This window comes from Stegostoma tigrinum, chromosome 23 (genome assembly GCF_030684315.1).
Source record: "Stegostoma tigrinum isolate sSteTig4 chromosome 23, sSteTig4.hap1, whole genome shotgun sequence".
Taxonomy (NCBI): domain Eukaryota; kingdom Metazoa; phylum Chordata; class Chondrichthyes; order Orectolobiformes; family Stegostomatidae; genus Stegostoma; species Stegostoma tigrinum.
In genome coordinates, this window is record NC_081376.1 from 10957644 (window position 1) to 10982462 (window position 24819).

A 24819-nucleotide genomic window follows, 5' to 3' on the forward strand; every position below is an offset into this window, starting at 1 on the left:
TGTAACAGGATCAGGGCTGGCATCAATTATGAAATAAAATCTCTCACTAATGTCCATGAGTTGCGCCAGGAATTTTATCCTGGCAGAGTTTATTGCCAGAGTTCAAGAAAGCACTATCCAAAGAGAGGTCAGGGTTGAAGTTGTATAAATATGAACTGTCGCAGGTTTGAACAGCTAGATTAAGAGAACCTCAAGAACATGTGGAGCATTACAGATCCATCACAGGAACATGCACAAACTTTCTGCTAATGTACCTAATCAAATTGGTCTAGATTGTGTGCTGAGAGATTGTCAAAGAATAAACTATTTCCTCTCATAATTGATACATCTAGAAATAGATGGTGAGGGGCCTCTCAGGTCACATACAGGATTTTGGATGTGGGTCACCCTGGAGATTGATAAAATATTCTGGGGATCTATGTTAAAAATCCCTGCAGCTATTAATATCCAAAAGGATGGTGAGTTCTGGATCGCAGCTATCACAAGATCATCAGGAAACAGCAGAATAATGGGATTGACTTTAGGGAAAGGACAGGAATATGGGAAAGCTGCTATTCAATGGCTAAGCATATGGGAAGCAGCCAGTGGCAATGATTGATGTGGCAGCCAACAAAAGAAGCAGCAGTAGAAACAGAATCCTGCAACTGGCTTTTTGCAAGGCTCGGTGGTATATTGAGGAAGAGGAGCTTGATGGGTCATTGCTACGTTACTTCCAATGCCATGTTGGGGACTACAGATCAGAATAAGAGACATGTTAAAACAGGGAAGCATTTAGAGTTTTGGATAAATTGGATACTGAAATGCACTCAAGGGTTGTGATAGATTGCACAGAAGGGAAGGCTTTCAGTTGAAACCTAGAAGCACCAACATACTAGCTAAGAGACTGAAAAGTACGGGTACCAGCAAACTTAAACTCATATGGTAAGGCAGAACATTTAATTAAGGAAGTAAAAATGACATAGAGATAGTAAGAGCTGCCGATGCTGGAGTCTGAGATAACACCGTGTGGAGCTGGAGGAACACAGCAGGCCAGACAACATCAGAGGAGCAGGAAAGCTGACATTTCAGAAGGGTCTCAACCTGAAACGTCTGGTTTCCTGCTCTTCTAACAAGGACATAGGTTTGAATCATGCAGCAAGCATATTAAAATAATGAAATTTAGTAACTAGCTGAGGTGGGATTGCACAAAAATCAAGGCAAGAGTTTTTAAAATAATATGCATAAAACCACAAACAACAAGTGCATGAAAAGCATGATGTTAAATGTTATGGTGTGGATAATGCAATGATTGCAATATTAAATCACAGTACATCAACATTTAACTAAGAATAAAAGTAGCAGCACATCATGAAGGATAGAAACTGATGTACAAGGCTTCACAGCTGAGGTCAGGACAGTCAGGTGCATTTATTGTAAATAATGTTAAACTGCAGGAAATAAAATCTCTAAGGATTGAGACAGGAATTAAGATAAGGGATAATGAGAGGTTTTGAGGTATTGGTGGGGAGGTAAAGATTACATAACATCTTCAAGCACAGAGCAAGGTTATTTAGCCCCAGCAAGGCCTATGCTGATGTTAGTGCTCCAAACAAACATTTACTACTCCAAATTCCACCCTACATCTTCTAATTCTATAACACCGTATATGATAATGATCAAGAGGATGACGGCGGATAGATCCTTAAAAAGACATCCAGCAGCAATGGATGAAGGAAATAGGATACTTGAGTGTTATGAAATGAATCAAGCAAGCATAGGATGTGATTCAGGGCAGTTCGCCCCACCCAGAATTGCATGTGGTGTTCTGGTTGTTGTACAAGGAAGGACTCAGTGTTGGAAAATGTGAATCATAAAGTCAAAGTAAAATCATACATTTATGCAACATGGAAGGAAGCACATCTATCCTACCACCTTATAAGGGGTTTCTAATTGACCCCATTTCTTCCAATTTTTCCTATAGCCTTGTTTTTTTGGCATTTCAAGTATTTATTCAATTCTCTTTAAAGGTCACTATTGATTCTGCTTGCACTTCCCTTTCGGGCAGTGAATTCTAACTGATGACAGTCCACTGGTAAAAAAAACTTTCCTCATCACACTCTGCTCCTTGTGCCAAGCAGCTTAAATCCATGCCTCCTATTATTGACACTGGTGGCAATGGAAACAGCTTCTCCATGCTTTATTAAAAGCCATCATGATTTTCACACCAAATAATAGAGAAATAAAACATCTGAGGTAAAAGGAGGGACTGGAGAAGCTCAGTTATAAACATTAGGGAAGTCTGAGAAGGATTTTATTGAAGCATTTGACATCTTAAGTTGAACCCTAAGAAACTCCTTACCACGGCCCTGGGAACAGCACTGTGGAGGACATGAAATGCAGTTCAGCAGAGGGAGGTGGTGGTGAATGTTTGAAGTGTCTAGAGAAGTAGCAGAGGCTGACAGCATCAGCAATTTTAATGGGGGTTGGGTGAGAAACTGAAATGAGGGTAATGTGTACTGAATCATGGAGTCTTTATTCTAACAGTGGGGCCTGTCAGATGGACCAAACTGTCTTTTTCTGGTACTGTACATTCTCAAGTAGCTTCACTCTATAACTTGGGTTAAGATTTCTTTAGAAGAAAAACAAAGAGTAATGGCTTTCAAGCCTGCCAAAACAAGGCAAACTGTAAGTATGGCAAGAGATGCACTCAGGCTTGTTCATGTATGGTATTAATGCACAAACAGTTAATCTAACCCAGCTGAAACACGTTTAGAGTTTTGATGCTGCAATAGATCATCCATAGGTAAACAGTTAAAGATGGCCATCTGGAATTGCACTTACTAAAACAGAGGCTTCAAACTAGATTTCCAATTATAGTAACCAAATTAGGAACAACAGTCTAGCACGGTCGAAGAGGATTTAACTAAGCTACTAACCTCCACATGGAATCTCTGCTGAGAGTGATCAATAGAGCATTGCATTTTACTTGATTCAGCAAATCTACATTGCCAAAAACTATTATCGTTTATTTTCAACAGGGTTAAGGTACATTGAGTTATGCTGTGAGACTAGAATAACTGCGGCACTGAAATAAAATGGTACATACAGCAATAATAGTTTTGTTTCCCCATTTGTGCTCGTAGTCGGAGTACCATTAAATACCACACAGAGATCAATCAGGGCAAGTGGGAACTTAATAGATACTTAGTCTTGGCTTTCACTTTTGAAGGTGATCACTAGAACTGACGCAGCTTCAATTGGTTTAGGAGGCGTAATTGCAGATGGTCTTAGCCAGGATTAAGGCACTTAAAGTTGATTGTGCAGTTCAACCCGATTCCACTAAGTCCAGAATGGAACTGGGGAGGTCACATGTGAATACTGGCTCATATAGTTAATAGTTTATTGAGGTCTGGGTTGGTTCCAGTGGATTACAGCCTCATGTGGTTTCATTGTTTAAAAGTAAGAAATCAGATCCATCAGCATATTCTTTGTTGTTCTTATAACGTGGGCAACACTAGCAAGGCAAAAATAGAAAATGTTTGAAAACACTCCGCAGATTGGAGTGATAGGAGGGGAAAACAGAGTTAAAGTTTTATCTAATGAAAACTCATTGACTTAATGGGCTACTTTACGCAGAAGCTGATGGTCAGGCTGTGCTGAGCTGGAAGACCAAGATTGTGATTTTACCATAAACCCTGAAGGCTATAAATTACCATGTTTACTAAATTCAATTTTACAGGTGACCATGATCGGATTTAAACTCTCAAGCTGTGTCCTTCTAGGCCTGTTGTATAAAGTACCATTCTACCATATCCTATAAGACATCAGTATGGAATGTTCTAAAACCATTACATTGGATGTGACTTAGTGTCAATTTAAACAAGGTCCCATCATTATTAAAAGGTTCTAAGTACAGCTTCTTCTCCCTGGCCAAATCTTTTGAGACTCGAGGCTAGGCCTGACAGATAACCTCCTATCCAAGTGGGGTATTAACCTTATGTGTTTAAATGGTGCAAAGGTACAAACTAAAATGCTAACAGTTCAAGTTATCAGAGATTATTGACAATACCTTTGTAGCACACAAGAACTGTGTAGTAGTGATAGAGAGATCACAGTTACATCTGATCCACATTGTTAGTCCAGGCATTAAAGGCCCCCCATAGAATGGCCCTTTTCTTCTTTTGGGATGGCGATAAGGACTTCATCAAGATAAAGGTAGAAATTTCCTTTAAAATCTTCATCAGAGTTAAGGGTTGGGACGTAAGTACAGTGGTATACAGGTTCTGACAGTGAAGTGTCTTGAGTTCTTCCTTTATACAACTGGGGAATTCTGGCAGTGCATCCGAGATTAAATCCCAATGGCAAAACTAATTCTGTGAATAAGAGGTCACTAACTGTCTTTCCTTTCCAACAGAAGGTCACTCTGCTTGCCACTTCAACCAGGCCTCCTCCAGGAAGGCAAAATGCACTAATGGCGATGATGCCAATTTGGAGTCTTGATAATCACAGGATATGAATATAATCCTTCTTTCTTGTAATTATTCTTGAGTGTTCCAGCTTTTCAAGCTGCAAGGTCTGATGTTTTCTTTCTTTGACCTCAAAGAATGGTGACCTTGCAGACTGTAAACAGGGAGGGATGAGAAAGTGGGACAGCTTATTTTTAGGCAGCTCTTCTAACCTCTCCCCATTTGGGATAAGAGAGATTCTGAAGAGGGAAATTCCGTCACAGACGCTGCTCCCCAAAGGTATGGCCAACTGAATACAAGTGTCCAACAAATCACAAGCATGCATCACTTGTACAGAATTTTGACTAAAGACTGCTTCTAGATCTAATCCCTCTGTCATTACAGGATTTGGCTAATATTCCCTCTTAGAACCCTGAACATGACTTTATTTATTGAGCATACCTCACAATGTACCTTCTCTGTAGACTGCCACCTTGATGTGGTGGAAAAGCTTTTGCACTGTGAAGTCCCAGAGATCCCATTGGGAGTTCTTTATTCCTCAGCAGAGTTGCACAAGGCAACAAGGGCAGTGGGAGATGCCAGAGAAAACATGGTCTAACAGTCTTCAACATCTCATCAGCTACAAGGGAGAAAGCTGCAGCAGCAAGGCAGCTCCATCGTGGTTTGACACATCACCAAAATTTGATTACCAATCCATCAAGATTGAGGCATAGGAACATAAGGACGATAAGGGCAGACTTTTGATCAGAGCAAATCACTTGAAGTGCTAGCACTGACACAGACTTGTCATTACCCAAGTGAGGATCCTGGTTGTAAAATATTTTATTCAATACATCATAAAAGTGATAGTTTTAATTCATGAAATAGAACAAATGTTTCGCAATCGCTACACTTGCAATCAAGGTGGTGCTGCCACAAACAGATCTTTGATAGCTCAGCAGTGCTACCAACAGGAACTTAGCAGTACTGCAACAGTTCAAAATTCCTAGTTCAAAATCATTTTCTACTTTGAATCTTGGAAGGTATTGTTATTCAAAAGAATCCAATAGGGTACTAGAGCCAGATTTGGGATCCCATATCCAACTTATTCCAAATGTGTGGAAAGGAAGCCAAGTGCAGCAGCACATGCAAGGTCCCAGATGAGAGCAGCAGACAGTGTTTGGAGAAGAGATGGAGCCTGAGAACAAGTTGAATGATAATGGGTCTTCAAATTCAGTCACCACAGGAGTCATGAAAGCAATTTATCATTTGTCTGTGTGTTGCACTTCTGTTCTGCTCAAATTGAGAAGATAGTGATACACAATCTCACTTTATCTGAGTAAAGGCAGAATTCCAGCTCTGGCTGGATGCTTGGGGCAGAAATACAAAGAGGGAATGCATATGATACGTGCTTCCACATGATAGGATTGATAGTGGCCAAGAAATGTCAATCAGCAATATTGACCAAGTGTAAAATGTTACAACAGATTTAAAATTACCTCTTGATCTCTGGTTATTCAAACGGTAAATGTGTTTAATGTAGATATTAGGATTGTACATATACAAGGAGGGAGGTTAGATAATAGTCACAGCTGCATTTATGTAACAGTTAGATTGTCCATTTATGTACTAAAGAATTGAAGACAATGCTCTTAGGATTAGATAAATCAAGGTGGGAGAAGGCATCTCATACTGAGCATAAATTATGGCACATTGTAGCTGGGCCAAACGCCTGTTGCTGTACTGTAAATTCTATGTTTAGTCATATGCATACATACACAATGAATTAGAAATCAGAGATCAAAAAACAAAATTGGGGATAGTGGCAGTATAGCACAAAGTAACTTAATGAGAAGGTAAAAAGACTGGTGAAATACTTAGCCAAAAGATCAAGAATAAGAGCAAACGATTACACAAATACACAGCACATTGGTTAGCTTACACTTGAAGAAATATATTTAATGCAGGTCACTACATCACGAAGAACATATACAAACACCAAAGAGAGTCCAGAGACTGATTCCAACTGTAATGTGAAAGAACTCAAGGAAAGTTACTGATGATCAAGAATGGTCTAGAAAAGCAGCAATTAATTTGGCAACAGGGTAACAAGGAAAAAGAAAGCTAATCTAAACCTGGTTACACGCAAAGTTTTATAAAAGTGAAGAAAGAAAAGTCAAATCAGGGAATTTAATCTCACGAAAAGGAAAGTTAGCAGCAAGTAGAGGCAAACGTTAGTAATGCTTGAAACACAATGAATGCTATTGCAGTAAATTACGATATTAGTGGGATGAGTTGATAAGTTGTTACTTGTCCTTTGCTTCTCATGTTATTTCCAGTTATTGTAAAGACTACAGCAGGCACAACATAAAACTTGCCACACATAAAATCCACCACAACTGGTGATGACCCAGATTCAATGGTGTTTACCTACAAATCAAGGCAGCAAAAAAAACTTCTGTAATTTGCAAGCTTCAACCTTTTTTCTGGTTTCCACAAGATACTAAACGAGTCTGTTTTATTTTAAACAACAATGTCATTGACAAGCAGGGGAACTTGAAGGAAATAGTCACACATAGAGATCACCACACTATTAACTTTCTTTTTCTTCTGGGTCGGAATATCACCACCAGAGATGCAGAGGGTCTTCTGCAACACGACTTTTAAACAGAGTTATTTCATCCAAGTGCATCATTGGAACATCTCGGATGACGTCAGCAAGTCCTTCGTGAAGAAGTGGGAATATGGCCACATTGAGTGCAGGGCGGTCAGTCTGGAAACTGGAGAATGACAAAAAACAAGTTAGAAAGATGGCTGCTGGACAGAAGAGGCTTGCCTCCTTCAATGATGCTGTTGAAGTTAAATTTAAATTTACAGTGGTTCAACAACAAGTCACTGTTACTTCTTTTGCATTTCATTTTGAAAAATACAAAGCAGCGCATTCAAATGCCAAGAAAAGTTGTTATTCCGTGATAAAGTGGAAACCCGGGAGTGGAGGTGGGAAAGATGGTTCTATGAAATTCCTAAACAATTACTATTCTCCCTGTTCCTTTTCACCCACTTCAGTGGAACATGTCATGTGCACCAGTAAAATGTTGAATGAACTCAATCATTAGCACACATTGCATTTTCTATTTTCAATGTGATTGGTAGTAAAATGCCAGGATTACTCTTTGATCTGCCCCAGGGTAGAAGCTAGGCATTTTGGCTGGTGTGGAGAAGGGAGAATCCACTGCACATCTTGATCTGAAAGTGGCTCTTACTTTAGCAGTTAGCTGCGATGTTGACATTGATTCACTAGATTGCAGAAATGCAAATGAGGGTAAAAAGGTACCAGAGGAATGCTGGAACTGTATATCATTACAAGTCAGAATTTCAAGGAGAGACAAGTGAAGAGGGAACAAAGACACACATTGCTTTTGGATAAAGACATACAAAATTCTTGCAAGTAGAATCCCCAAAGCAGTTTTTCCTCTGGTTGACTAATAATCAATTTGCAATAATCCAAAAGGAACCTGAAGAGGTGAGGTCAAACACAGGTTGATTATGTTATGTACATGCAAAATTAAGTGATTGGGTTGAAAAGCCGGTACAGGAAATATAAATGAATCAACAATATGCTTTGGCCAAGATAATAAAAATCTAGCAGGGGAGATTTGTTGAATAAATTGTTAAAACCAGTGATGAATGTATATAAAGTATAAGGGAAGAGTGACTTATAAAACCAAAAAAGGTGATGCTGAAGTTGGAAAACTGCTTCACAGAAAGCTCACATCTAGAGTCAATCTGTAATCTCTTCTAGCCCAGAACTCTCTCAGAGCCCTCGACACTACTCCAGCTCCAGCCACTCAAACTCTATTTTAATCATTCGACTGTAGTTAGGCTCCAAGGCCTGGATAGCATTTCTCAATCTCTAACTTTCTCAAACTCTGCTCTCTCACCTTCTCTCATCCTCAAAGCCCTCTGAGAGAGCCTAGCTCGTTAAGTTCACAGCCACATGTCCTAACATTCCTTTCCTTACAGCAATATGGATATACTTATCCCAAGAACTGTCGTGGCTCAAGAAGGTGGCTCATCACCACCCTCTCAAGAGCAATTAAGAATGGGTGGCAAATGTTGGTGTCGCCAGAGGCACCCAAAGCCCACGAACAAATAAAGTTTCCACACTGAAAATTTCAGATTGAAATGTGTACTCATTGATAAATTACCTGCAGGGCATTTACATTACATTGCGCCCGCAGATGTCAGTATCCTATTTTCTAAAACATTCCTGGGCTCATGTGAACTGGATTTAAACTTGCACTTTTTTTGGAGGTTATTGTTAAAAGATTTGAGCTGATACAGGCATTGATTATGCAAAAAGGGAGATTTTAAAAATTTAGATCAATTACTTATTATTGTTTTGTTTTCAAGCCAGAATACAAGATGCAAAATCAATTTGCATATATTGCTCAGCACCATGCCTATAATTTTTAATAAAAGGAATAATTTATTGAATTAATGAGATTGACAAAGGAAATAAAAGCCAAAAACATCAAGTAATGGAAATGAATTGCCTGGGGTACCAACATTCCCTGTACACCTGCTGAGGTTTCTTTAAAAAAAATCTGCACCAAGTACATCAACTTATTATCTGCATGGAAGGACGTTCTTTACCTGCAAGCTATTTTGAAACACAAGTTCAGATTTTTGGAAGAGCCTCAAAAGCGATTTGCCAAATGGTTGGTATTTTTATGTTCTACGTTTAGGCTGCCATTTCCCTCAGGGCTGTGAGGTTAATGTTCCTGGTGCTTAGTAGAACCATTTAACAATTACACATTGTTCACATTAGCAAGTTGAGGCAACACACCATCCAACTTGAAATATGGTTGGGCTTACAAACAATGCAATCTTGCCTACCTTTCCACCCCTAATGTATCTTCATCTCACAGCTTCCAAGAGTAAACCCTGTCCACTGTTTCCTGTTGTATTTTGATTTTTAAAAAGGGTAACACAATACAACGAACAGTGGTGAAGTAGACTGGGACAAAGGTTATAAGGTAACAAAGTGTGGAGCTGGATGAACACAGCAGGCCAAGCAGCATCTCAGGAGCACAAAAGCTGATGTTTCGGGTTTGCTGCTTGGCCTGCTGTGTTCATCCAGCCCCACACTTTGTTATCTTGGATTCTCCAGCATCTGCAGTTCCCATTATCTCTGGGACAAAGGGGATCACTGCTACATAGCTGCAGCTGGCTCTTGAGATTCACGTGATTTAACCTAGACAGCAAAACATTTAGAACACAGTGATCTCTGTGGTATCACATGCCACCCACGCTCATGTGCACCTTCCAGGTAGGGGTGGTCACCGATTAGCAATCAAAAGCAGTAGTTGCTCTCACCCCATTCCCCCAACCCCACCCCGAAGCACAAACTCAAAAGGATTTACAGACCAATTATAGGATCAGTACACCAGCTGAGATCAGCAAATTAAATCCCTTGTCTGTTATCACTGGTAGTGCACTTACCTACTAAGTTAATCAGGATATTAATTTAATGGAACTGAATGTAAATACAGCAAGATTTACAAAGTTTTTTAATTCCCTCTAATGAAAGCCTTCTTCATTCAGCTTGACTTTCGACTACAGCTACAGAAATGCTCATCTTGAGCCATTTGGTCCATATCTAGTAGGGTGGGTGTCAAGCCAACAGATATTAACATTGACAATCTCAGCAGTGAGCAACGTTCCTGTTTTACACAGCTCAACGCAAGCCTTCAAAAGATCAATTTCTTATCTCCGCAGAGGTTAGCAAGTCTAACCTCAATATGGTAATTAGGAATAACAATTCTGTCCATCCTGTGGGTGATTCACTTGTCGAGATCAAAATAGTCAGAATGTGATCCAGCCCAAGAAAATCTCTCTCTCTCACACACACACACACACACACACACACACACACACACACACACACACACACACACACACACACACACACACACACACACACACACGAAGAATTGCCCTATAAATAATGACTGCTTGCTAAACTCTCCAAACTGTCTGGGTTTATTATTTCGTTAATTTATAAATTCAAATTTGCTATTACAATGTATGTACGCAGCTTGCTAATGTAGCGCAATATAAAATCACCAATTCAAGCATACAGCAAGAAGTTACTGCAGAGTAAAAGTTCAAAATCAAGTGCATAACATGAAAAGCAAAATATCGCAGCGGCTGAGATTTTAAAAGTAACAGCAAAATGCTGGAAAAACTCAGGTCAGACAGCAACTGTGGAGAGAAACAAGGTTAATATTTCAGGCTGATGACATTTTATCAGAATGGAAGACAGCAACGTAAGCATTTTTAAGGTGTGTGGCTGTCCGTAGGTGCCTCTGTGTGCGTGTGCGGCCTGTAATGGTTGGTGAAGAAAGATGGCAGGAAGAATGAAAAGAAAACCTATCTTGGATATGGTAGAGGCCAGTTGAGGTTAAATAACAAAAGATTTCAGCATGCAAGAGCCAAAGAGAATGGTCACAGATGTTGTGAGGAAACAATGATTGTGTCTAAATGAGGCAATGAGAAGGGATTAGAAAAGATAGACCAATTCAGCCAAACAATAAAAGCGCACCTCTGGCCAATGCACATGAGCAGTAAGTCAAGTATTGTTAATGCTATCACTGTGTAGCCATTCCACCGTGGAACAGAAACTGGAATTGGTAATGCGGCTGTTACTGCTACCTCTCCCCCAGTGCCCCACAAGCCGCACCTTCCCCCCGGAAAACTGTCCAGCTCACCGCTTCTGTAATCAGGCACTGAGTACACTATGAAGCCATTATCCCTGTGCTGCAGAACTGCAGTGAGGGCACAGGAACTGCCTGGGAGGGCAATCCCTGCTGTTGCGGTGCCAACAAATGCAACCAAAATAGAAAAGGGAAATAGAAACAAAAGCACAGAACAAATTGGGGACAGAGTTTATGATCTACAGTAGTTAAACTCGATGTTGACTCCGGAAAACCATAGGGTGCTGTTTCTCAAGCTTATGTTGAACTGCATCAGAACAGTGCAGCAGACTGAAGATAGAAAGATCAGCATGTAGTAAGGTGAACAACAGGTTCAAATTCCATCACAGTGGCTGCAGCAACATAAATCCTATTAATAAATCTTGAATTAAAAAGCTAGGTTCAGAGGTGGTGACCTCAAAACCTCTGTTTATGGTTGTAAAAGCCAGTCTTGCTCACTAATGTCCTTTGGGGGAAGGAAATCCACATTCTTAACTGATCTGGCCTATGTAAACCTCTAGACCTACAGCAATGCGGATTGACTCTGAAAAAAGTCTAGCAATATTCTCAAACTGTTTCAGAAGACAACCAAGACAGACCACCTTTCAATGACCTAGGCACTGGAAGTGACAACAGCTTAGCCACAGATAATAGGAACTGCAGATGCTGCAGAATGTGATATAACAAGACGTGGAGCTGAATGAACACAGCAGGCCAAGCAGCATCTTAGGAGCAGGAAGGCTGACGTTTCGGGCTGAGACCGTTCACCAGCCAGCCCTGCCAATGCTGAGAACCCTGCCTCACAAACATCTAGGGGCGTATACCAACATTGGCTGCAGGAGTTCCTCGGAATAAAAACCTAGATCACATCTCAGCTGCCTCAGCAATGACCTTTCCTACAGTACAAGGTCAAAGATGGAAATATTTGCTGATGGTCATACCATGTTCAGCCTCATTTGTGACTCCTCAGATACTGCATCAGCCAGTGTACAAATGCAGGAAGATTTAGGCAACATTCAGGATGGGGTTGATAAGTGGCAAGTAATATTTGCATCACTCAGTCGAGGTGGTGGCACAGAGTGGTGTAATGTTCGAAGGGAGGAGTTGCCATGGGAGCCTTCCATGTTGCTGCCAGAAATCTTATGGTATCAGGTAAATTGGTGCTGGTTACCATGTACTGTTCCATCCCTGTGCTGATGAATCAGCAGGAAATAATGCTTATTAAAACAAGCTGGCACAGGCACAGTGGGCCGAGTGGCCACCTTTCTGCACCGTAACATTTCTGTGAAACTGAGATTCAACACCTGTCAACAGCCAATCGATTCACTCCACATGATATCAAAGAAATGGCTAAAAGCACGTGAAGTGCAAAGGGTATGGGGCCCATGCAACATTCTGACAATGTGGTAGGTCCTGTACACAAAAAGCAGGCAAACCCAACCTGGACCATACTGACTTGGTATTGTATTGTGTTCCTTCACTGCCATTGGTTCGCAACTCTTGAAATTCCTTTCCTCTTAGCCTTTTATGTTCCCATCAGTGTCCTTGCTACTGTGGGTGCACCTCTACTAGCAGAGACTTACTAAAGCCTTCAAGGAAATGAATATTGGCATAGCCAGTGATGGTCACATCCGTAAAAGAAAAATAACAGCAACGAACTATTTGCACTAATACTATGACTTCTCAAACAATAAATTGGCTTAATCATTTCAAAGTTATTATTTGAAGTTCTGCTTTGTTACATTCAAATTTGGCATTTAAACAGCAGTTATCACATAAAAGTGGGACTCTATAAATTCTTCACCAGAAAAGTAAAAGTCACTAACCAACTTCCAGACAAAGAGTTAAAGGTAATAAGAATCCAAAATGAAGGACGTCAAATCGGAAGAAAACAGATTCATAAAAATTTGAGTATTCCTATTATAGGGTTAGAAGAAAGCCTTATGTGCTTTAAAGCCTTTGTGACACAGAAGTGCTTTGATGTTCAAAGCTCCACTGAAAGCAACACAATCTCCATGAAGGTGCCAATCTCCACCAGTTCCAAAGTCAGACATTGCTCTTCCATAGTTTGAATATGATGGAACATACATTGCCCACCTGTGTAAATTGTAAAGCTTATTACAGTGGAAGGGAATGACATTTATATTAAATGTATGGCGAGAGATGAAGGTAATAATGATTAACTAGATGAGCCATGAATTATTTCATGCGTGAACATTAAACAGTCTTTGACAACAGCAGTTTGCTTGCTTTTCATTTAAAATTTGCTCAAAAGCTTCACAAGGTTTCTCAGAACTAAAAAGACAATTGAAGTACATTACAGAACACTGTGCATTTCTCATTCAAATTAGCAAAAGAGCTCAATCAAATCAGACCTTCACCTCACAAAAAGAAACCTAAATTATTACCAATATAAATGCAGCCGACTGATTTTGCATGCAGACTAGCAGAAGGTCGGAAGGAATAAGCTCAAAAAGTAAAGGGGTTTAATTAATTGGATTGCTCAAATAAAGTCAGCACAGCCACAAGAGGCTACATTGGCCTTATGTGGCCTGTCATCTTATTGTATTATTATCGTGAACATTTTCTATCCAGAAATCATTTCCTGTGGCTCTTGAACAGTCAGGAACTGGAAGTAGAGAGGGTTCAGCATTCTGAGGCATTGGCCTGGCCAGTAAAGTTGCTGGACAAGAATGGAATTTATTTGTCTATGTTCAAGGTATCTGCTTCCCTATGGGATCCTTTTATCCAATATCATTGACATATTCAGTTCATCTGTAGGATTTGAAGACGACTGGCTTTGGCTTCAACAGCTGGGAGGTGTGCACACTGGACAGCCCACAATAGCGAGCCCTGCTTCACTGAAGTGTAGCTGGATTTGAGGCAGGGCAGATGAAGGGAGATGATATGTGATCAAGAAGAAAGCTCATCAACCAGTGAGCAACCAAACGATTGGCTGATGGCTGACCTGCTGACATGAAATTCATATTCTTATTTTGTCTCTTGATGTTGTTTCTCTGAGCCTTTTATTTTCCCTTAAAGTTTCTTTCTCTCTCCTTTGCTTTTCTCCATGACCAGTTTCAAAAAAAAAAAATCAGCTGTCGAGAAAACATTTCACGTTTTTGGAGGGTGAAGGCAGAGAGGAAGAGGAGTAGAGTATCTGCAAACTTGATATTGACTGAAGTAATGTCTGTACCTTGACTACTTTCTCACACTAAACCCCACTAATTACGGTATTTTATCACATTCATTCTCGATCTATTCGTAAATAGTTGTTAAAGTGTAGATTCACACAATTCATCCTTTTTTAGACAACTCATCCACAATACAGCCATGCCATACTATGCGAAACTCAGCAATACAAAGCAATGATGTGAAAGTACATTCGCACGCAGCGCAACAAAGAAAATGTCTGCTAGGGTGACTACTGACAGAAGGATTACTAGCATTCAAATCGAGAAACATATCTGAACACTACTCACCTGGACAAGGTAACAGAGGGATAGCTCTACTTGTACACCCCACCCCAACATGGCTCACTGATTTCATAGGAGGAACAAACATTAAATAAAAAGGAAGCTCCAAAACAGGCAGAGACAAATCTGAAAGAATCACAACCCTGCAGCAATCACAGCTGTAGAGAGGCTGGTGGGTGACATGGTCCCACCTGTTATTGAAAGGAAAAATGCCATAAAAGCCATAAAAGAAAAACATTCATTATGAGGGGTCGGAGCAATAAGAGAGAAGAGCAAACAGGGAGGACAGAGAAAGCAAAATAAAACAACTCGCTAAAGTGACATTTAATCCAACTGACAGTCTGAAAGCGTGAATTGAAAAGACTTAAAGATCAACAAAAATTGGCCTAGCCTGTGAATAGACCATCATTCCAACTGTTTCCTGTTTTGTTTACACTGCATACCTGCTCCAACTGGTTTAAACTCAATCCCTCCATTTAATCTTCAATCTCCTCAGGGTAGCTTCAGTCTTTCACATAAGGATGCTTTGCACCAACTAAACTGACCTATGAAGAAGTCTCAAAAATGGGCTGCAAGAACTAGAATATCTCCTCCACTGAAGTAATTTGGAAGCTGGTCAAACAACCAGCTAACATTCATTGCCCAGGCGCACACATGGAACAAACAGCCATGATAGCAGAGGCCAGCGTGCCAACAGTAACACTGGAGAAATACTCCAAGTCATGTCAAACACCTTTAGAATAAGTGAAAGCTGGAAGGAGGGAAAAACAGGAATGAAAGCATAAATTAGTCAACATGCAATCACAAAATTATGACAGGTTCCTTCTCAGAAACTACCTCGATTTGGTGACTGGAAATTACTAACTTTGTTAACAGCCAAATATAAAATAGGGTTTTTTTTTGCTTTGTTACAACAAATTAAACACACTAGCACATGATTCAATGCAGTGTACTGCAAACTGTGGCCAGAATGCTTTTGCTTGATTAGTCCCCACAGGGACAGATGGAAGTCTTCTTGGCCCATTTCACCAACCTCCTGGTGGGTAATTACAGAGTGCACTGGCAGAGACCTGGCTGCAAGCCACTTGGCTACCCTCTTGGATGAAGACTTGAAAAAGAGGAGAGAATAGAACTGAAATAAAATTCCACAAGAGATTTTAATCATTTTTTAACAATACACATTTTTGAGGCAGGGGAACACTAACTTTTGATCATTATTTTCATTTCAAAAAGTACAGGTTTTACTCTTACCTTAATACAGTGACAATGCTTACTTCCTCCATTGTTGGAAGCAGAGCTAATGGTTGTTAATTCTTATATAGCAGGTTGTCAAACATTTGAAACATACATAAAAAAACTTTCTAAATTGCTGAATTATACAGCTATTCACTGAGGAGTTTTGACTGAGTTGTATATTAAGTATGAAACAATTGCAATGCTAATGGCGAATAAAGCGGAATGTTTATAAAAGTCAACAAATTACTGTTAGGGTTGGGTTTTTAACAAGTACATTTTAATAAACAAAAATGCTATAAGGGACTAGCAGCAAGGGGAATCATCTTAACTAATTACTGCAGTAAAAGTATTACACAATGGATAAATGATGTCAGACTGAAACTGGTGGAATGTTCTAAACCTTGGTGTCTTTGCTTTTCAAAATGGACACAATTGATCCTAATGTCTGAAGGTGTCCATTACTGATGTTCACTATAGTGTTCTCATTCACATACCCTTCCCAGCACCACTGCTGTCAGTGCTTTTGCCCGTCTGCCTGCATATCCAATGTACATGCACTGATGGGTGAAAGTAACCATCACCATGGCAACTGTAGACCCACCAGAGCAATTAGAACAGATATTACATAATATTTTTGAAGTGACAATCCTAAATGAACACTAATAAAATACTTCAAAAGGAAAAAAAACTCGAGAATTTTTTTTGCAATATCTGAATTAGAGTTTCTTTGAAAAATGAGGTTCATTAATATAGCCTACATCCAGTGACCTGTACAATCCATACACCTGCCATGCTAGGTAAACACTGAAAGATTAGTTCAATATTCTTCTTATTTTTAAAAAATGGCTCTTATTACGTAAAAGGAAGAATTGGGTTTTCTTGCCCTTTTCCACAGTCTTGGGATGCCCCACAGCACTCAGCAGACAATCAAATATTTCTGAAGTTAATCACAATGTCAAAGTAAGAAGTACAACTGTCAATTTGCACTCAGCAACAGAATAATAGCAATCAGGTATATTATCTTAATAACAATAGTTTTAAATATGAACTTTGCAAAAATGTTTAAGACAGTTAAAAATACTTTGAATTTGTGGTACAGAACCAATCAATTCTAAGAAATACTGCAATGCCCCCGAAAGTCAGACTACGCATAAACTCCAGATATAATAGCTGGCCAACGTAAGTCCTCCACCAACGTCAATAGCTACAAGTGTGCACTACTGCTCAGTTTATTCAATAACAAAAAATGTACAAGACTGACATATTTGAATATTCTGCACATCATTTTTCTTGACATAATAGTTGTCCAGCTAGATTACACAGATGAATTTAGCAGGAAACATTGAAACATCTTGATCCACCAGACCATAGTAGATGCTAATTCAGTACTATCTCACCATCGACTTGGTAACTCTGCCAAAAGCCAGTCTACAATGGGATCAATGTATAAATAAACAGAAATCTTATTGCGCCTCAGTTCCTGATATTTGTACCTACACTCTGTAATGGTCTAGCAGACCAAATTCTTTTTGAACAGCTGCTTCTGCTATTGCCCAAATAATAGTTATTGTAAACTAAATATTGATATTTTGTTTTGCTGGTTGCTCAATGTAATCTGATATTAAACTGGTATTAAACTGCCTGAATTAACAGATTGTATATAGGTCAATTTATTTATTCTGCATTATCCGGAAAGATTGCTTTGATTTATTTTTCAAAATATGATTAAATATCAGCAGCTGCTTATTGACAATAGTGAGAGTCCAACCTACATGATCTAGACTAAATTTATATTCTTACAACGGTAAGACTGAAGTGACCAGTAAGTAGACTGATTTCTCTTAAGCATTTCTGTTCAAAGGTGTTTTTTTTAAAAAAAGCACCATATTATGTTTTCAAACTTGTGATTCCAGTTGCTAAGTTATTTCCAGGCATCAATATTTCCAGAAAACATCATACTCCTCCAGTTATAGATTTTTTTTCTAAATAACCTGTTCGGATGTGTTATGAATCACTTCTGGCAGAACCTGAACTTGAGCTTTCTGGCTCAGACACGCTTCAGCAAAAAGTGTTTTTAGGATTGGCATCAGCTGTAGCTCAGTGGTAGCACTCTCACTTTTGACTCAAATCAGGTAGGATCAGTCTCACTCCTTAGTACCAAATTTAGTTGCAGATACTGCTTCTTGATAACATGTTAAAATTCAGACTGTGTCTTCTCAGGTGGATGTAAATGATCCCATGGCACTATTCAGGAGGACGACAGGGAAGTTTACCCCTGGGAACTGGTATACATTTGTCCCCTCGTCAAGCCATAAAAAAGGATCTGATCATAACATTGAAATTGGCTGCCCCACCTCCTACTATAAAACAGAGGTTAGACTTCAAAAATGCTTAACTGGCTGTAAAGCATTTAGGCATACCTGGAGGTCATGAAATTAAAGCCTATGTTTCTTTAAGACAAGTCCTCCAATGGCTCAAAACAAACAGGCCATAGAGACCAGTTAGTAGGTATTAACAAGTGTCTCCCCCGCTCTGGCTGCCTGCTGTAGGCATGTCAGAGGGATTTACAGATTGATAATCAATCTGTTTGGCTGTGTTAGGACACATCTTTCATGGCTGTCAAATCCTGAGGTGGGATCTGGACCAACAGTTTCTGGCTCAGAGGCTGGGACATTACCAGTGTGCCACAAAACATCAAGGCCAAAATGGAATAAACTATCACAATCATGACAAGCTGCATTTGGTAAATAGGGGAACAAAACACAGTGTGAACTTTTCAAATGGAAGATTTTACATAGAATTAGAATACAGATTGTGAATTTGACTACCTTCCTTGAAGTCAGTCCTTCATACAACTAAACTCACAAATCAGGTTTACATCATTTATTACAATATGTTTGCAGGCAGTAGGTTTGCGAGATTACAGCATGACCCCACACACCATCTGTGGGCATAGATTCTTACATTGTACTTGATAATAAGTGTTATTGAGCTGATCAGGTGGCATTGAAAGTGTATGCTCTTCTTTTAAAATTGATTGCCGAAAATTCTTTGTGAAGATTAAAAGTAGGGAAGATAGCCAGACCATATTTGAAGAAAATCATATCCTTCTGCAGACCGAGGAATCAACAGAGACAAAAATCCAGCTCCTTAAAATATAAGATAAAAGACTGAAGGTGTATTAAATTGTCACTTCAGACATAGCTAGGTCAAAAACTTCATAAATTACAGTCAAAGAACTAAGTGCCACAGTCTGTAGTTTACAAGGTGAAGAAGACAACTCTCCATTTGCTGAGTATAGGTGCCTATACTGGAAAATTCATACATCTTAGTTATTCATAAATGAGCTGCCTACAATGTTCACACTGCAGAACAAAAACTGTTTTAGCTCCCTGCTGATTCTCACCTTGCTGGTGAACTGCAGTTGGCGGATTGCGCAAACTGGGCCCAAAAATCTGGCCTTCATTGAGGCATAATGCATGGCTAATGACTGAAGGAGTGCATCTGTGCTGTGTGTGTGTCAGGATCCACTCTATTGCATTTTGGTTCTTTCAGGTTTCACACCCACAATTTGTGCACAGATTTACTCCTGTTTAGACAATGTCTAAAACAAATATTATTTCTACTGATTTTTGGCAATAACACCAAGCTATAAAAGTAGAACTAGGAGATATCTCTGATACTACATGTTTTTTTAAAAGAACACATGCTTCAAGACAAAATTAACAGTTAACTGAATCCTTAAAAAGCAAATCAAATGTGCTCCAAAATTGCAGTGCTTTATGATAAAAGAAAAATTATGTTCAAATGTTAGGAATCAGGAGAGTTTTAAATCTGTATAGTTCATTTTTATTAAAAAGAAAACAAAGACTGAACATGGATGAGAGTACAATACCTACAATGTTATATATAGGTCAATACAGGCTGTAGTTATTTCATCGTCTTTCGGGAGCAATCTGAACAGATTTAGGATTCATCGTGCACGAGCAGCTCTTCCATAGCTCATCTCAGCAGCTATTCTGCAGCTAAGACACAGAGCTGCTGTAAAGTTCAAAGACTCTGTCACTTGCCTACAGAGACTGCAAAAGCATCACAGAATGTGGATCAAAAATAGTTTTCCTTTTGAACCACCCCAACAGAGATAGCTGACTCCATCACCGTTACCGTAACCTTCTCTAACCAGTTGGCAAACTCAATACAGAGCAGGGATCCAAACCTAGAACCAGCTTGAGCTACAAAATCAAATTACCATTCACGCTGTCATTTCAGACAAAACATCCTTCATATGAAATGTTTTTCCTTACAAAGGCTGCTTGACCTGATGAATATTTACAGCCAATTTCATTTTGCCACAATAACACATCATCCCACCACTGCCTGCAGCAACATTTGGGGTGGCACGGTGGCTCAGTGGTTAGCATTGCTGCCTCACAGCGCCAGGGATCCGGGTTCGATTCCACCCTTGGGCGGTTGCGTGTGTGAATTTTGCACATCGTTCCCACGTCTGTGTGGGTTTCCTCCGAGTGCTCCAGTTTCCTCCCACAGCCCAAAGATGTGCAGGTTAGGTGAATTGGCCGTGCTAAGTTGGTCGTAGTGTTCAGGGATGTGTAGATTAGGTGGGTTCATAGGGGAATGGGTCTGGGCGGGGTGCTCCGTGGGTTGGTATGGACTTGTTGGGCCGAAGGGCCTGGTTCCACACTGTAGGGATTCTATGAAATAATCAAGAAGTTTTTCTATTAAAAGCAGTCTATGTATATGTGAAACAATCAATCACTCAGTTTTTAAAAAATCCTCAGCGCCAAAGAGTCAGCTAGACTCAACATTAGATTGTTCTCTCTCCATGGATGCTGCCTGACCCACTGTGATCTCCAGTATTTGCTGTCTTCAATACAGATTCCAGCATCTGCAGTAATTTGCTCCTACATTGTGTAACTTTGCTCAGTTTTAGCTGAGCCACTAGGTGGAGTGCTTGTTCAACAGTAGAGTTCCAGCTAGTGGACAGAGTGTGCCCAAATAGTCAGTTCAATAGCATAGCCTGGAGTTGTGCATCAGGACCATGCATAGTCTGTGACAGAGCTGATTCAGTGGGAATTGCCCAGAAAATTGAAACTTCTGATGAGCAACTCGCCTGTCTGGAACCCGCTGAGAAAGCTCCTTAAAATGTGAAAACCTTGCAGGTTCCAATTCAATTAATCTTGTTTATTTTTATTCATTCACAGGATGCGGATGTCATGGGCCAGGCCAGCATTTATTGCTCGGAGGGCTGTTGAGAATCAACCACATTGCTGAGTGTCTAGAGTCACATCTGGGGCAGATTAGGTATGGATGGCACATTTCCTTCCCTAAAAGGACATCAGTGAACCTGATGGGTTTTCCCAACATTCAGCAATGGTTTCATGGTCATTGTTAGATTCTTAATCCCAATTTATTTTTATTGATAACAAAACGTGAGGCTGGATGAACACAGCAGGCCCAGCAGCATCTCAGGAGCACAAAAGCTGACGTTTCGGGCCTAGACCCTTCAGAGAGGGGGATGGGGTGAGGGTTCTGGAATAAATAGGGAGAGAGAGGGGGAGGCGGACCGAAGATGGACAGAAAAGAAGATAGGTGGAGAGGAGAGTATAGGTGGGGAGGTAGGAAGGGGATAAGTCAGTCCAGGGAAGACGGACAGGTCAGGGAGGTGGGATGAGGTTAGTAGGTAGGAGTGGAGGAGTGGCTTGGGGTGGGAGGAAGGGATGGGTGAGAGGAAGAACAGGTTAGGGAGGCAGAGACAGGTTGGACTGGTTTTGGGATGCAGTGGGGGGAGGGGACGAACTGGGCTGGTTTTGGGATGCGGTGGGGGAAGGGGAGATTTTGAAGCTGGTGAAGTCCACATTGATACCATTGGGCTGCAGGGTTCCCAAGCGGAATGTGAGTTGCTGTTCCTGCAACCTTCGGGTGGCATCATTGTGGCACTGCAGGAGGCCCATGATGGACGTGTCATCTAAAGAATGGGAGGGGGAGTGGAAATGGTTTGCGACTGGGAGGTGCAGTTGTTTATTGCGAACCGAGCTGAGGTGTTCTGCAAAGTGGTCCCCAAACCTCCGCTTAGTTTCCCCAATGTAGAGATAGCCACACCGGGTACAATGGATGCAGTATACCACATTGGCAGATGTGCAAGTGAACCTCTGCTTAATATGGAAAGTCATCTTGGGGCCTGGGATAGGGGTGAGGGAGATAGTGTGGGGGCAAGTGTAGCATTTCCCATTATCACTTATTTTTATTGAATCAAATTCTACTACCTGGGTCCCCAGAACATTATTCATCCAGAGACCCAGGTACTGTAGTGATTATATCACTAGGCCATCAGCTGTAGAGGATTAAAAACCTTCTTTAACATCTGACATCCATGACTCACTCACTACTGACCCCCTGGACCCACCAACTATACCTCTGATCCGCACTCTCATTCAAACCTGCCCAACCTAAAACATACCCCTGCCATTCCTAACAGCCCCCGCCTCACCTCGGATTTACCCCCACCCCCAGACCGAATCACTGCACACCCCTAACAGGGCAATTCCCCTACACATCCAGAACCACCAATTCCTCAACACTCACCTTCCACACCCAGTGCCCTGCCTTGACCCATCCAAACCCAGTTTACAGACCCAGTACCTTGCCTCAATCCAACCACACAGCAGCCGAATCACTGCCACTTGATGACTCCCATTCCACCTCTGAGACTCAAAGCCCATAACCTCTAAATGCAGCCCCAACCAACAAGCAGGCTCCCCTGTCCCCCGTCTGACCGTAAGCATTCATTCACTTACCTCTGCACCCTACCTAGTTGGCACTGTAACCCAATTGCCCAACTGCCAACCTAAGCCTGCACTGACATTACATGGTTTACCCTTTACACTTTCACAGGAGTTGTCAAAGGGTTGGACGTTTAAAACCATGGAACACAGCTCACTGACTGAATGCTGCAAAATGGGGCTGTGGTGTCTATAAAGATCTCCTTTGCTGCTGGATTCATAGACAGGTTCATCACAGGAAGCTCCTGACTAGGAATCTCCAGCACACAAGTCATCCAGATATAATTTTTAATCCGGTCAGGGTCAGAAATAGGGTTCCCACCAAAGAGGTATTGATCAATCTGCTGCAATGTGAGTACCCTGACTGGAATCTGTGCACATCAGAGTGATAATAATCAGGCAGTTTGTTTTTGGATTTATTCCTCAAGGGACAAATGCTGTCCTGGATAACACCAGCAACTCTCCTGCTCTTCTCTATGTAGTGCCACAGGATGTTTCACATTCACCAAAGGGAGCAAACAGCTTAGTAGCACATCCAAAAAGCAGCAGTACAAACATTCCCTCAATATTCCATCATGAACGCACTGGATTGTTGTATTCAAGTCTGTGGGATAGTGACTCAGGGTGCAAGTTCTACCCGCTAAGCCATACTGATATACAATCTACTACTTACAGGTTTCTATTTAGTAACAGGGAGCTGCCTAGGATGTGGACCTTCAAGATGAACTCAAGTCATAAATGTTTTGAAAGAAAAAAATCAAATGGAGAGATTTTGGGAAGACCGCAGAGGAAATCTAGCAGGGTATAGACTGAATTAAATAATTAACTGCTGATTTGTAAGAAACTAGCTTAAAAAAAAATTCTCCAGCAATATTAATGCCCAACTCAATTCTGAAAGTAGAGTTGGTGGGTTTGGTTCATAACTTCTGGACAAGGTCCAGCCCTTTTGACACTGGAAGGGCTCCCACTATTTGTTTTTAATTGCTACTGAGCTATCTAAAATTTCTATGTTAACACTCCACTCTTTTATTTGGAATGGATCATTAGAGGTTAAATTAAACAAAGTTCCAGGCCTGGTATCACATTGAAATTAAAAAATATACTGCAGATATTTGAGTTTGAAAATAAAAACATAAATGCTGGAGAAGCCCAAGTGTGGCAGCATCTGTGGTGAGAGAAACAGATTTAATGTTTCAAGTCCAATATGACTCTTTATTTCAGAACAAGTAGTGGCAACAAACTCAAAACCAAACTCTGTTTTTCTCTCCACAGAAGCCACCAGACTTGCTGAGTTTCGTTATGCTGAACTGACTTGCCAGGTCCACGCACCATGGCTAATAGATGCGGTGGTAAATGTGGAAAACATGTCTGAATAAATCCTCTGCATTTTCCTACCACTTGGTCTGAAAATACTGGAAATGGAATGTGCATCCTAATGTCACTGGAGACTAAAACAATAGGTATTGACAGAGGATTAATCAGCAGTGGAAAGATTCAAGCATTCACCGGGAGTAAATATGAACAATAAGACTCATCTGAAAGCCTAATCCTCTTCATCCTGAAGAGATGTTCTACCTTTTCCAAGATGCTATTTAGAAGTTGAATAAGGATCCATTTTGCCTTAGCATGAGGACATCCACAAACAGCTGACTGCAAAACACCACAGCTAATAACCTGCTGTCAAAAAATGATTCTCTGCTACTCAGCGTGATCTGTAATCAATTTCAAAGCAGCAAAAAGTATGAACCAAGAATGCTGCAGGCTTCAAAGAGGCAAGCAAGGACACACTGGTTTCATTCTATATCCCTTATTAATCTCACTGGGCCTCACATGATTAACTTCACTGCAGTACAAATATAGCATGGGATGGTAAGAGTGGGAGAAAACTGAACCTCCTACACAATGACCTACAGCATGGCGACATAGGGAAAATAAATAGGTCTTCGCTTCAGGCCATATTTTCAGAAAATGACGTTAACAGAATCAGCAATTGAGCAGCAGTGGCCACATACTTTAAAATCCAAAGTACCATCTGTAAATGGACTAACGTTATAACAAATCCACCAGGAACTCAAAGTATGCATTATAAAAGCTAGTGGTTCATAGGGGGAGAAAAAATCCACTCAAC

At 40.5% G+C, this 24819-nt stretch overlaps 1 protein-coding gene across 4 annotated transcripts in view; it reads right to left on the reverse strand.

The window, feature by feature from the left end:
• Positions 1–1352: 1352 nt before the first annotated feature.
• The window catches only part of fbxl18 (F-box and leucine-rich repeat protein 18), a 43993-nt gene continuing 20526 nt past the window's right edge, over positions 1353–24819 (reverse strand). The window contains exon 3 of one of the 4 annotated variants that reach the window (XM_048552593.2): positions 1353–7204. In XM_048552593.2, the coding sequence (XP_048408550.2) occupies positions 7048–7204 (157 nt within the window). In that variant the 3' untranslated portion in view covers positions 1353–7047. Of the gene's footprint in view, positions 7205–18947; positions 19044–24819 lie in introns of those variants that run through there. The other 3 variants (XM_048552594.2, XM_048552591.2, XM_048552592.2) reach the window with 3 other exon arrangements.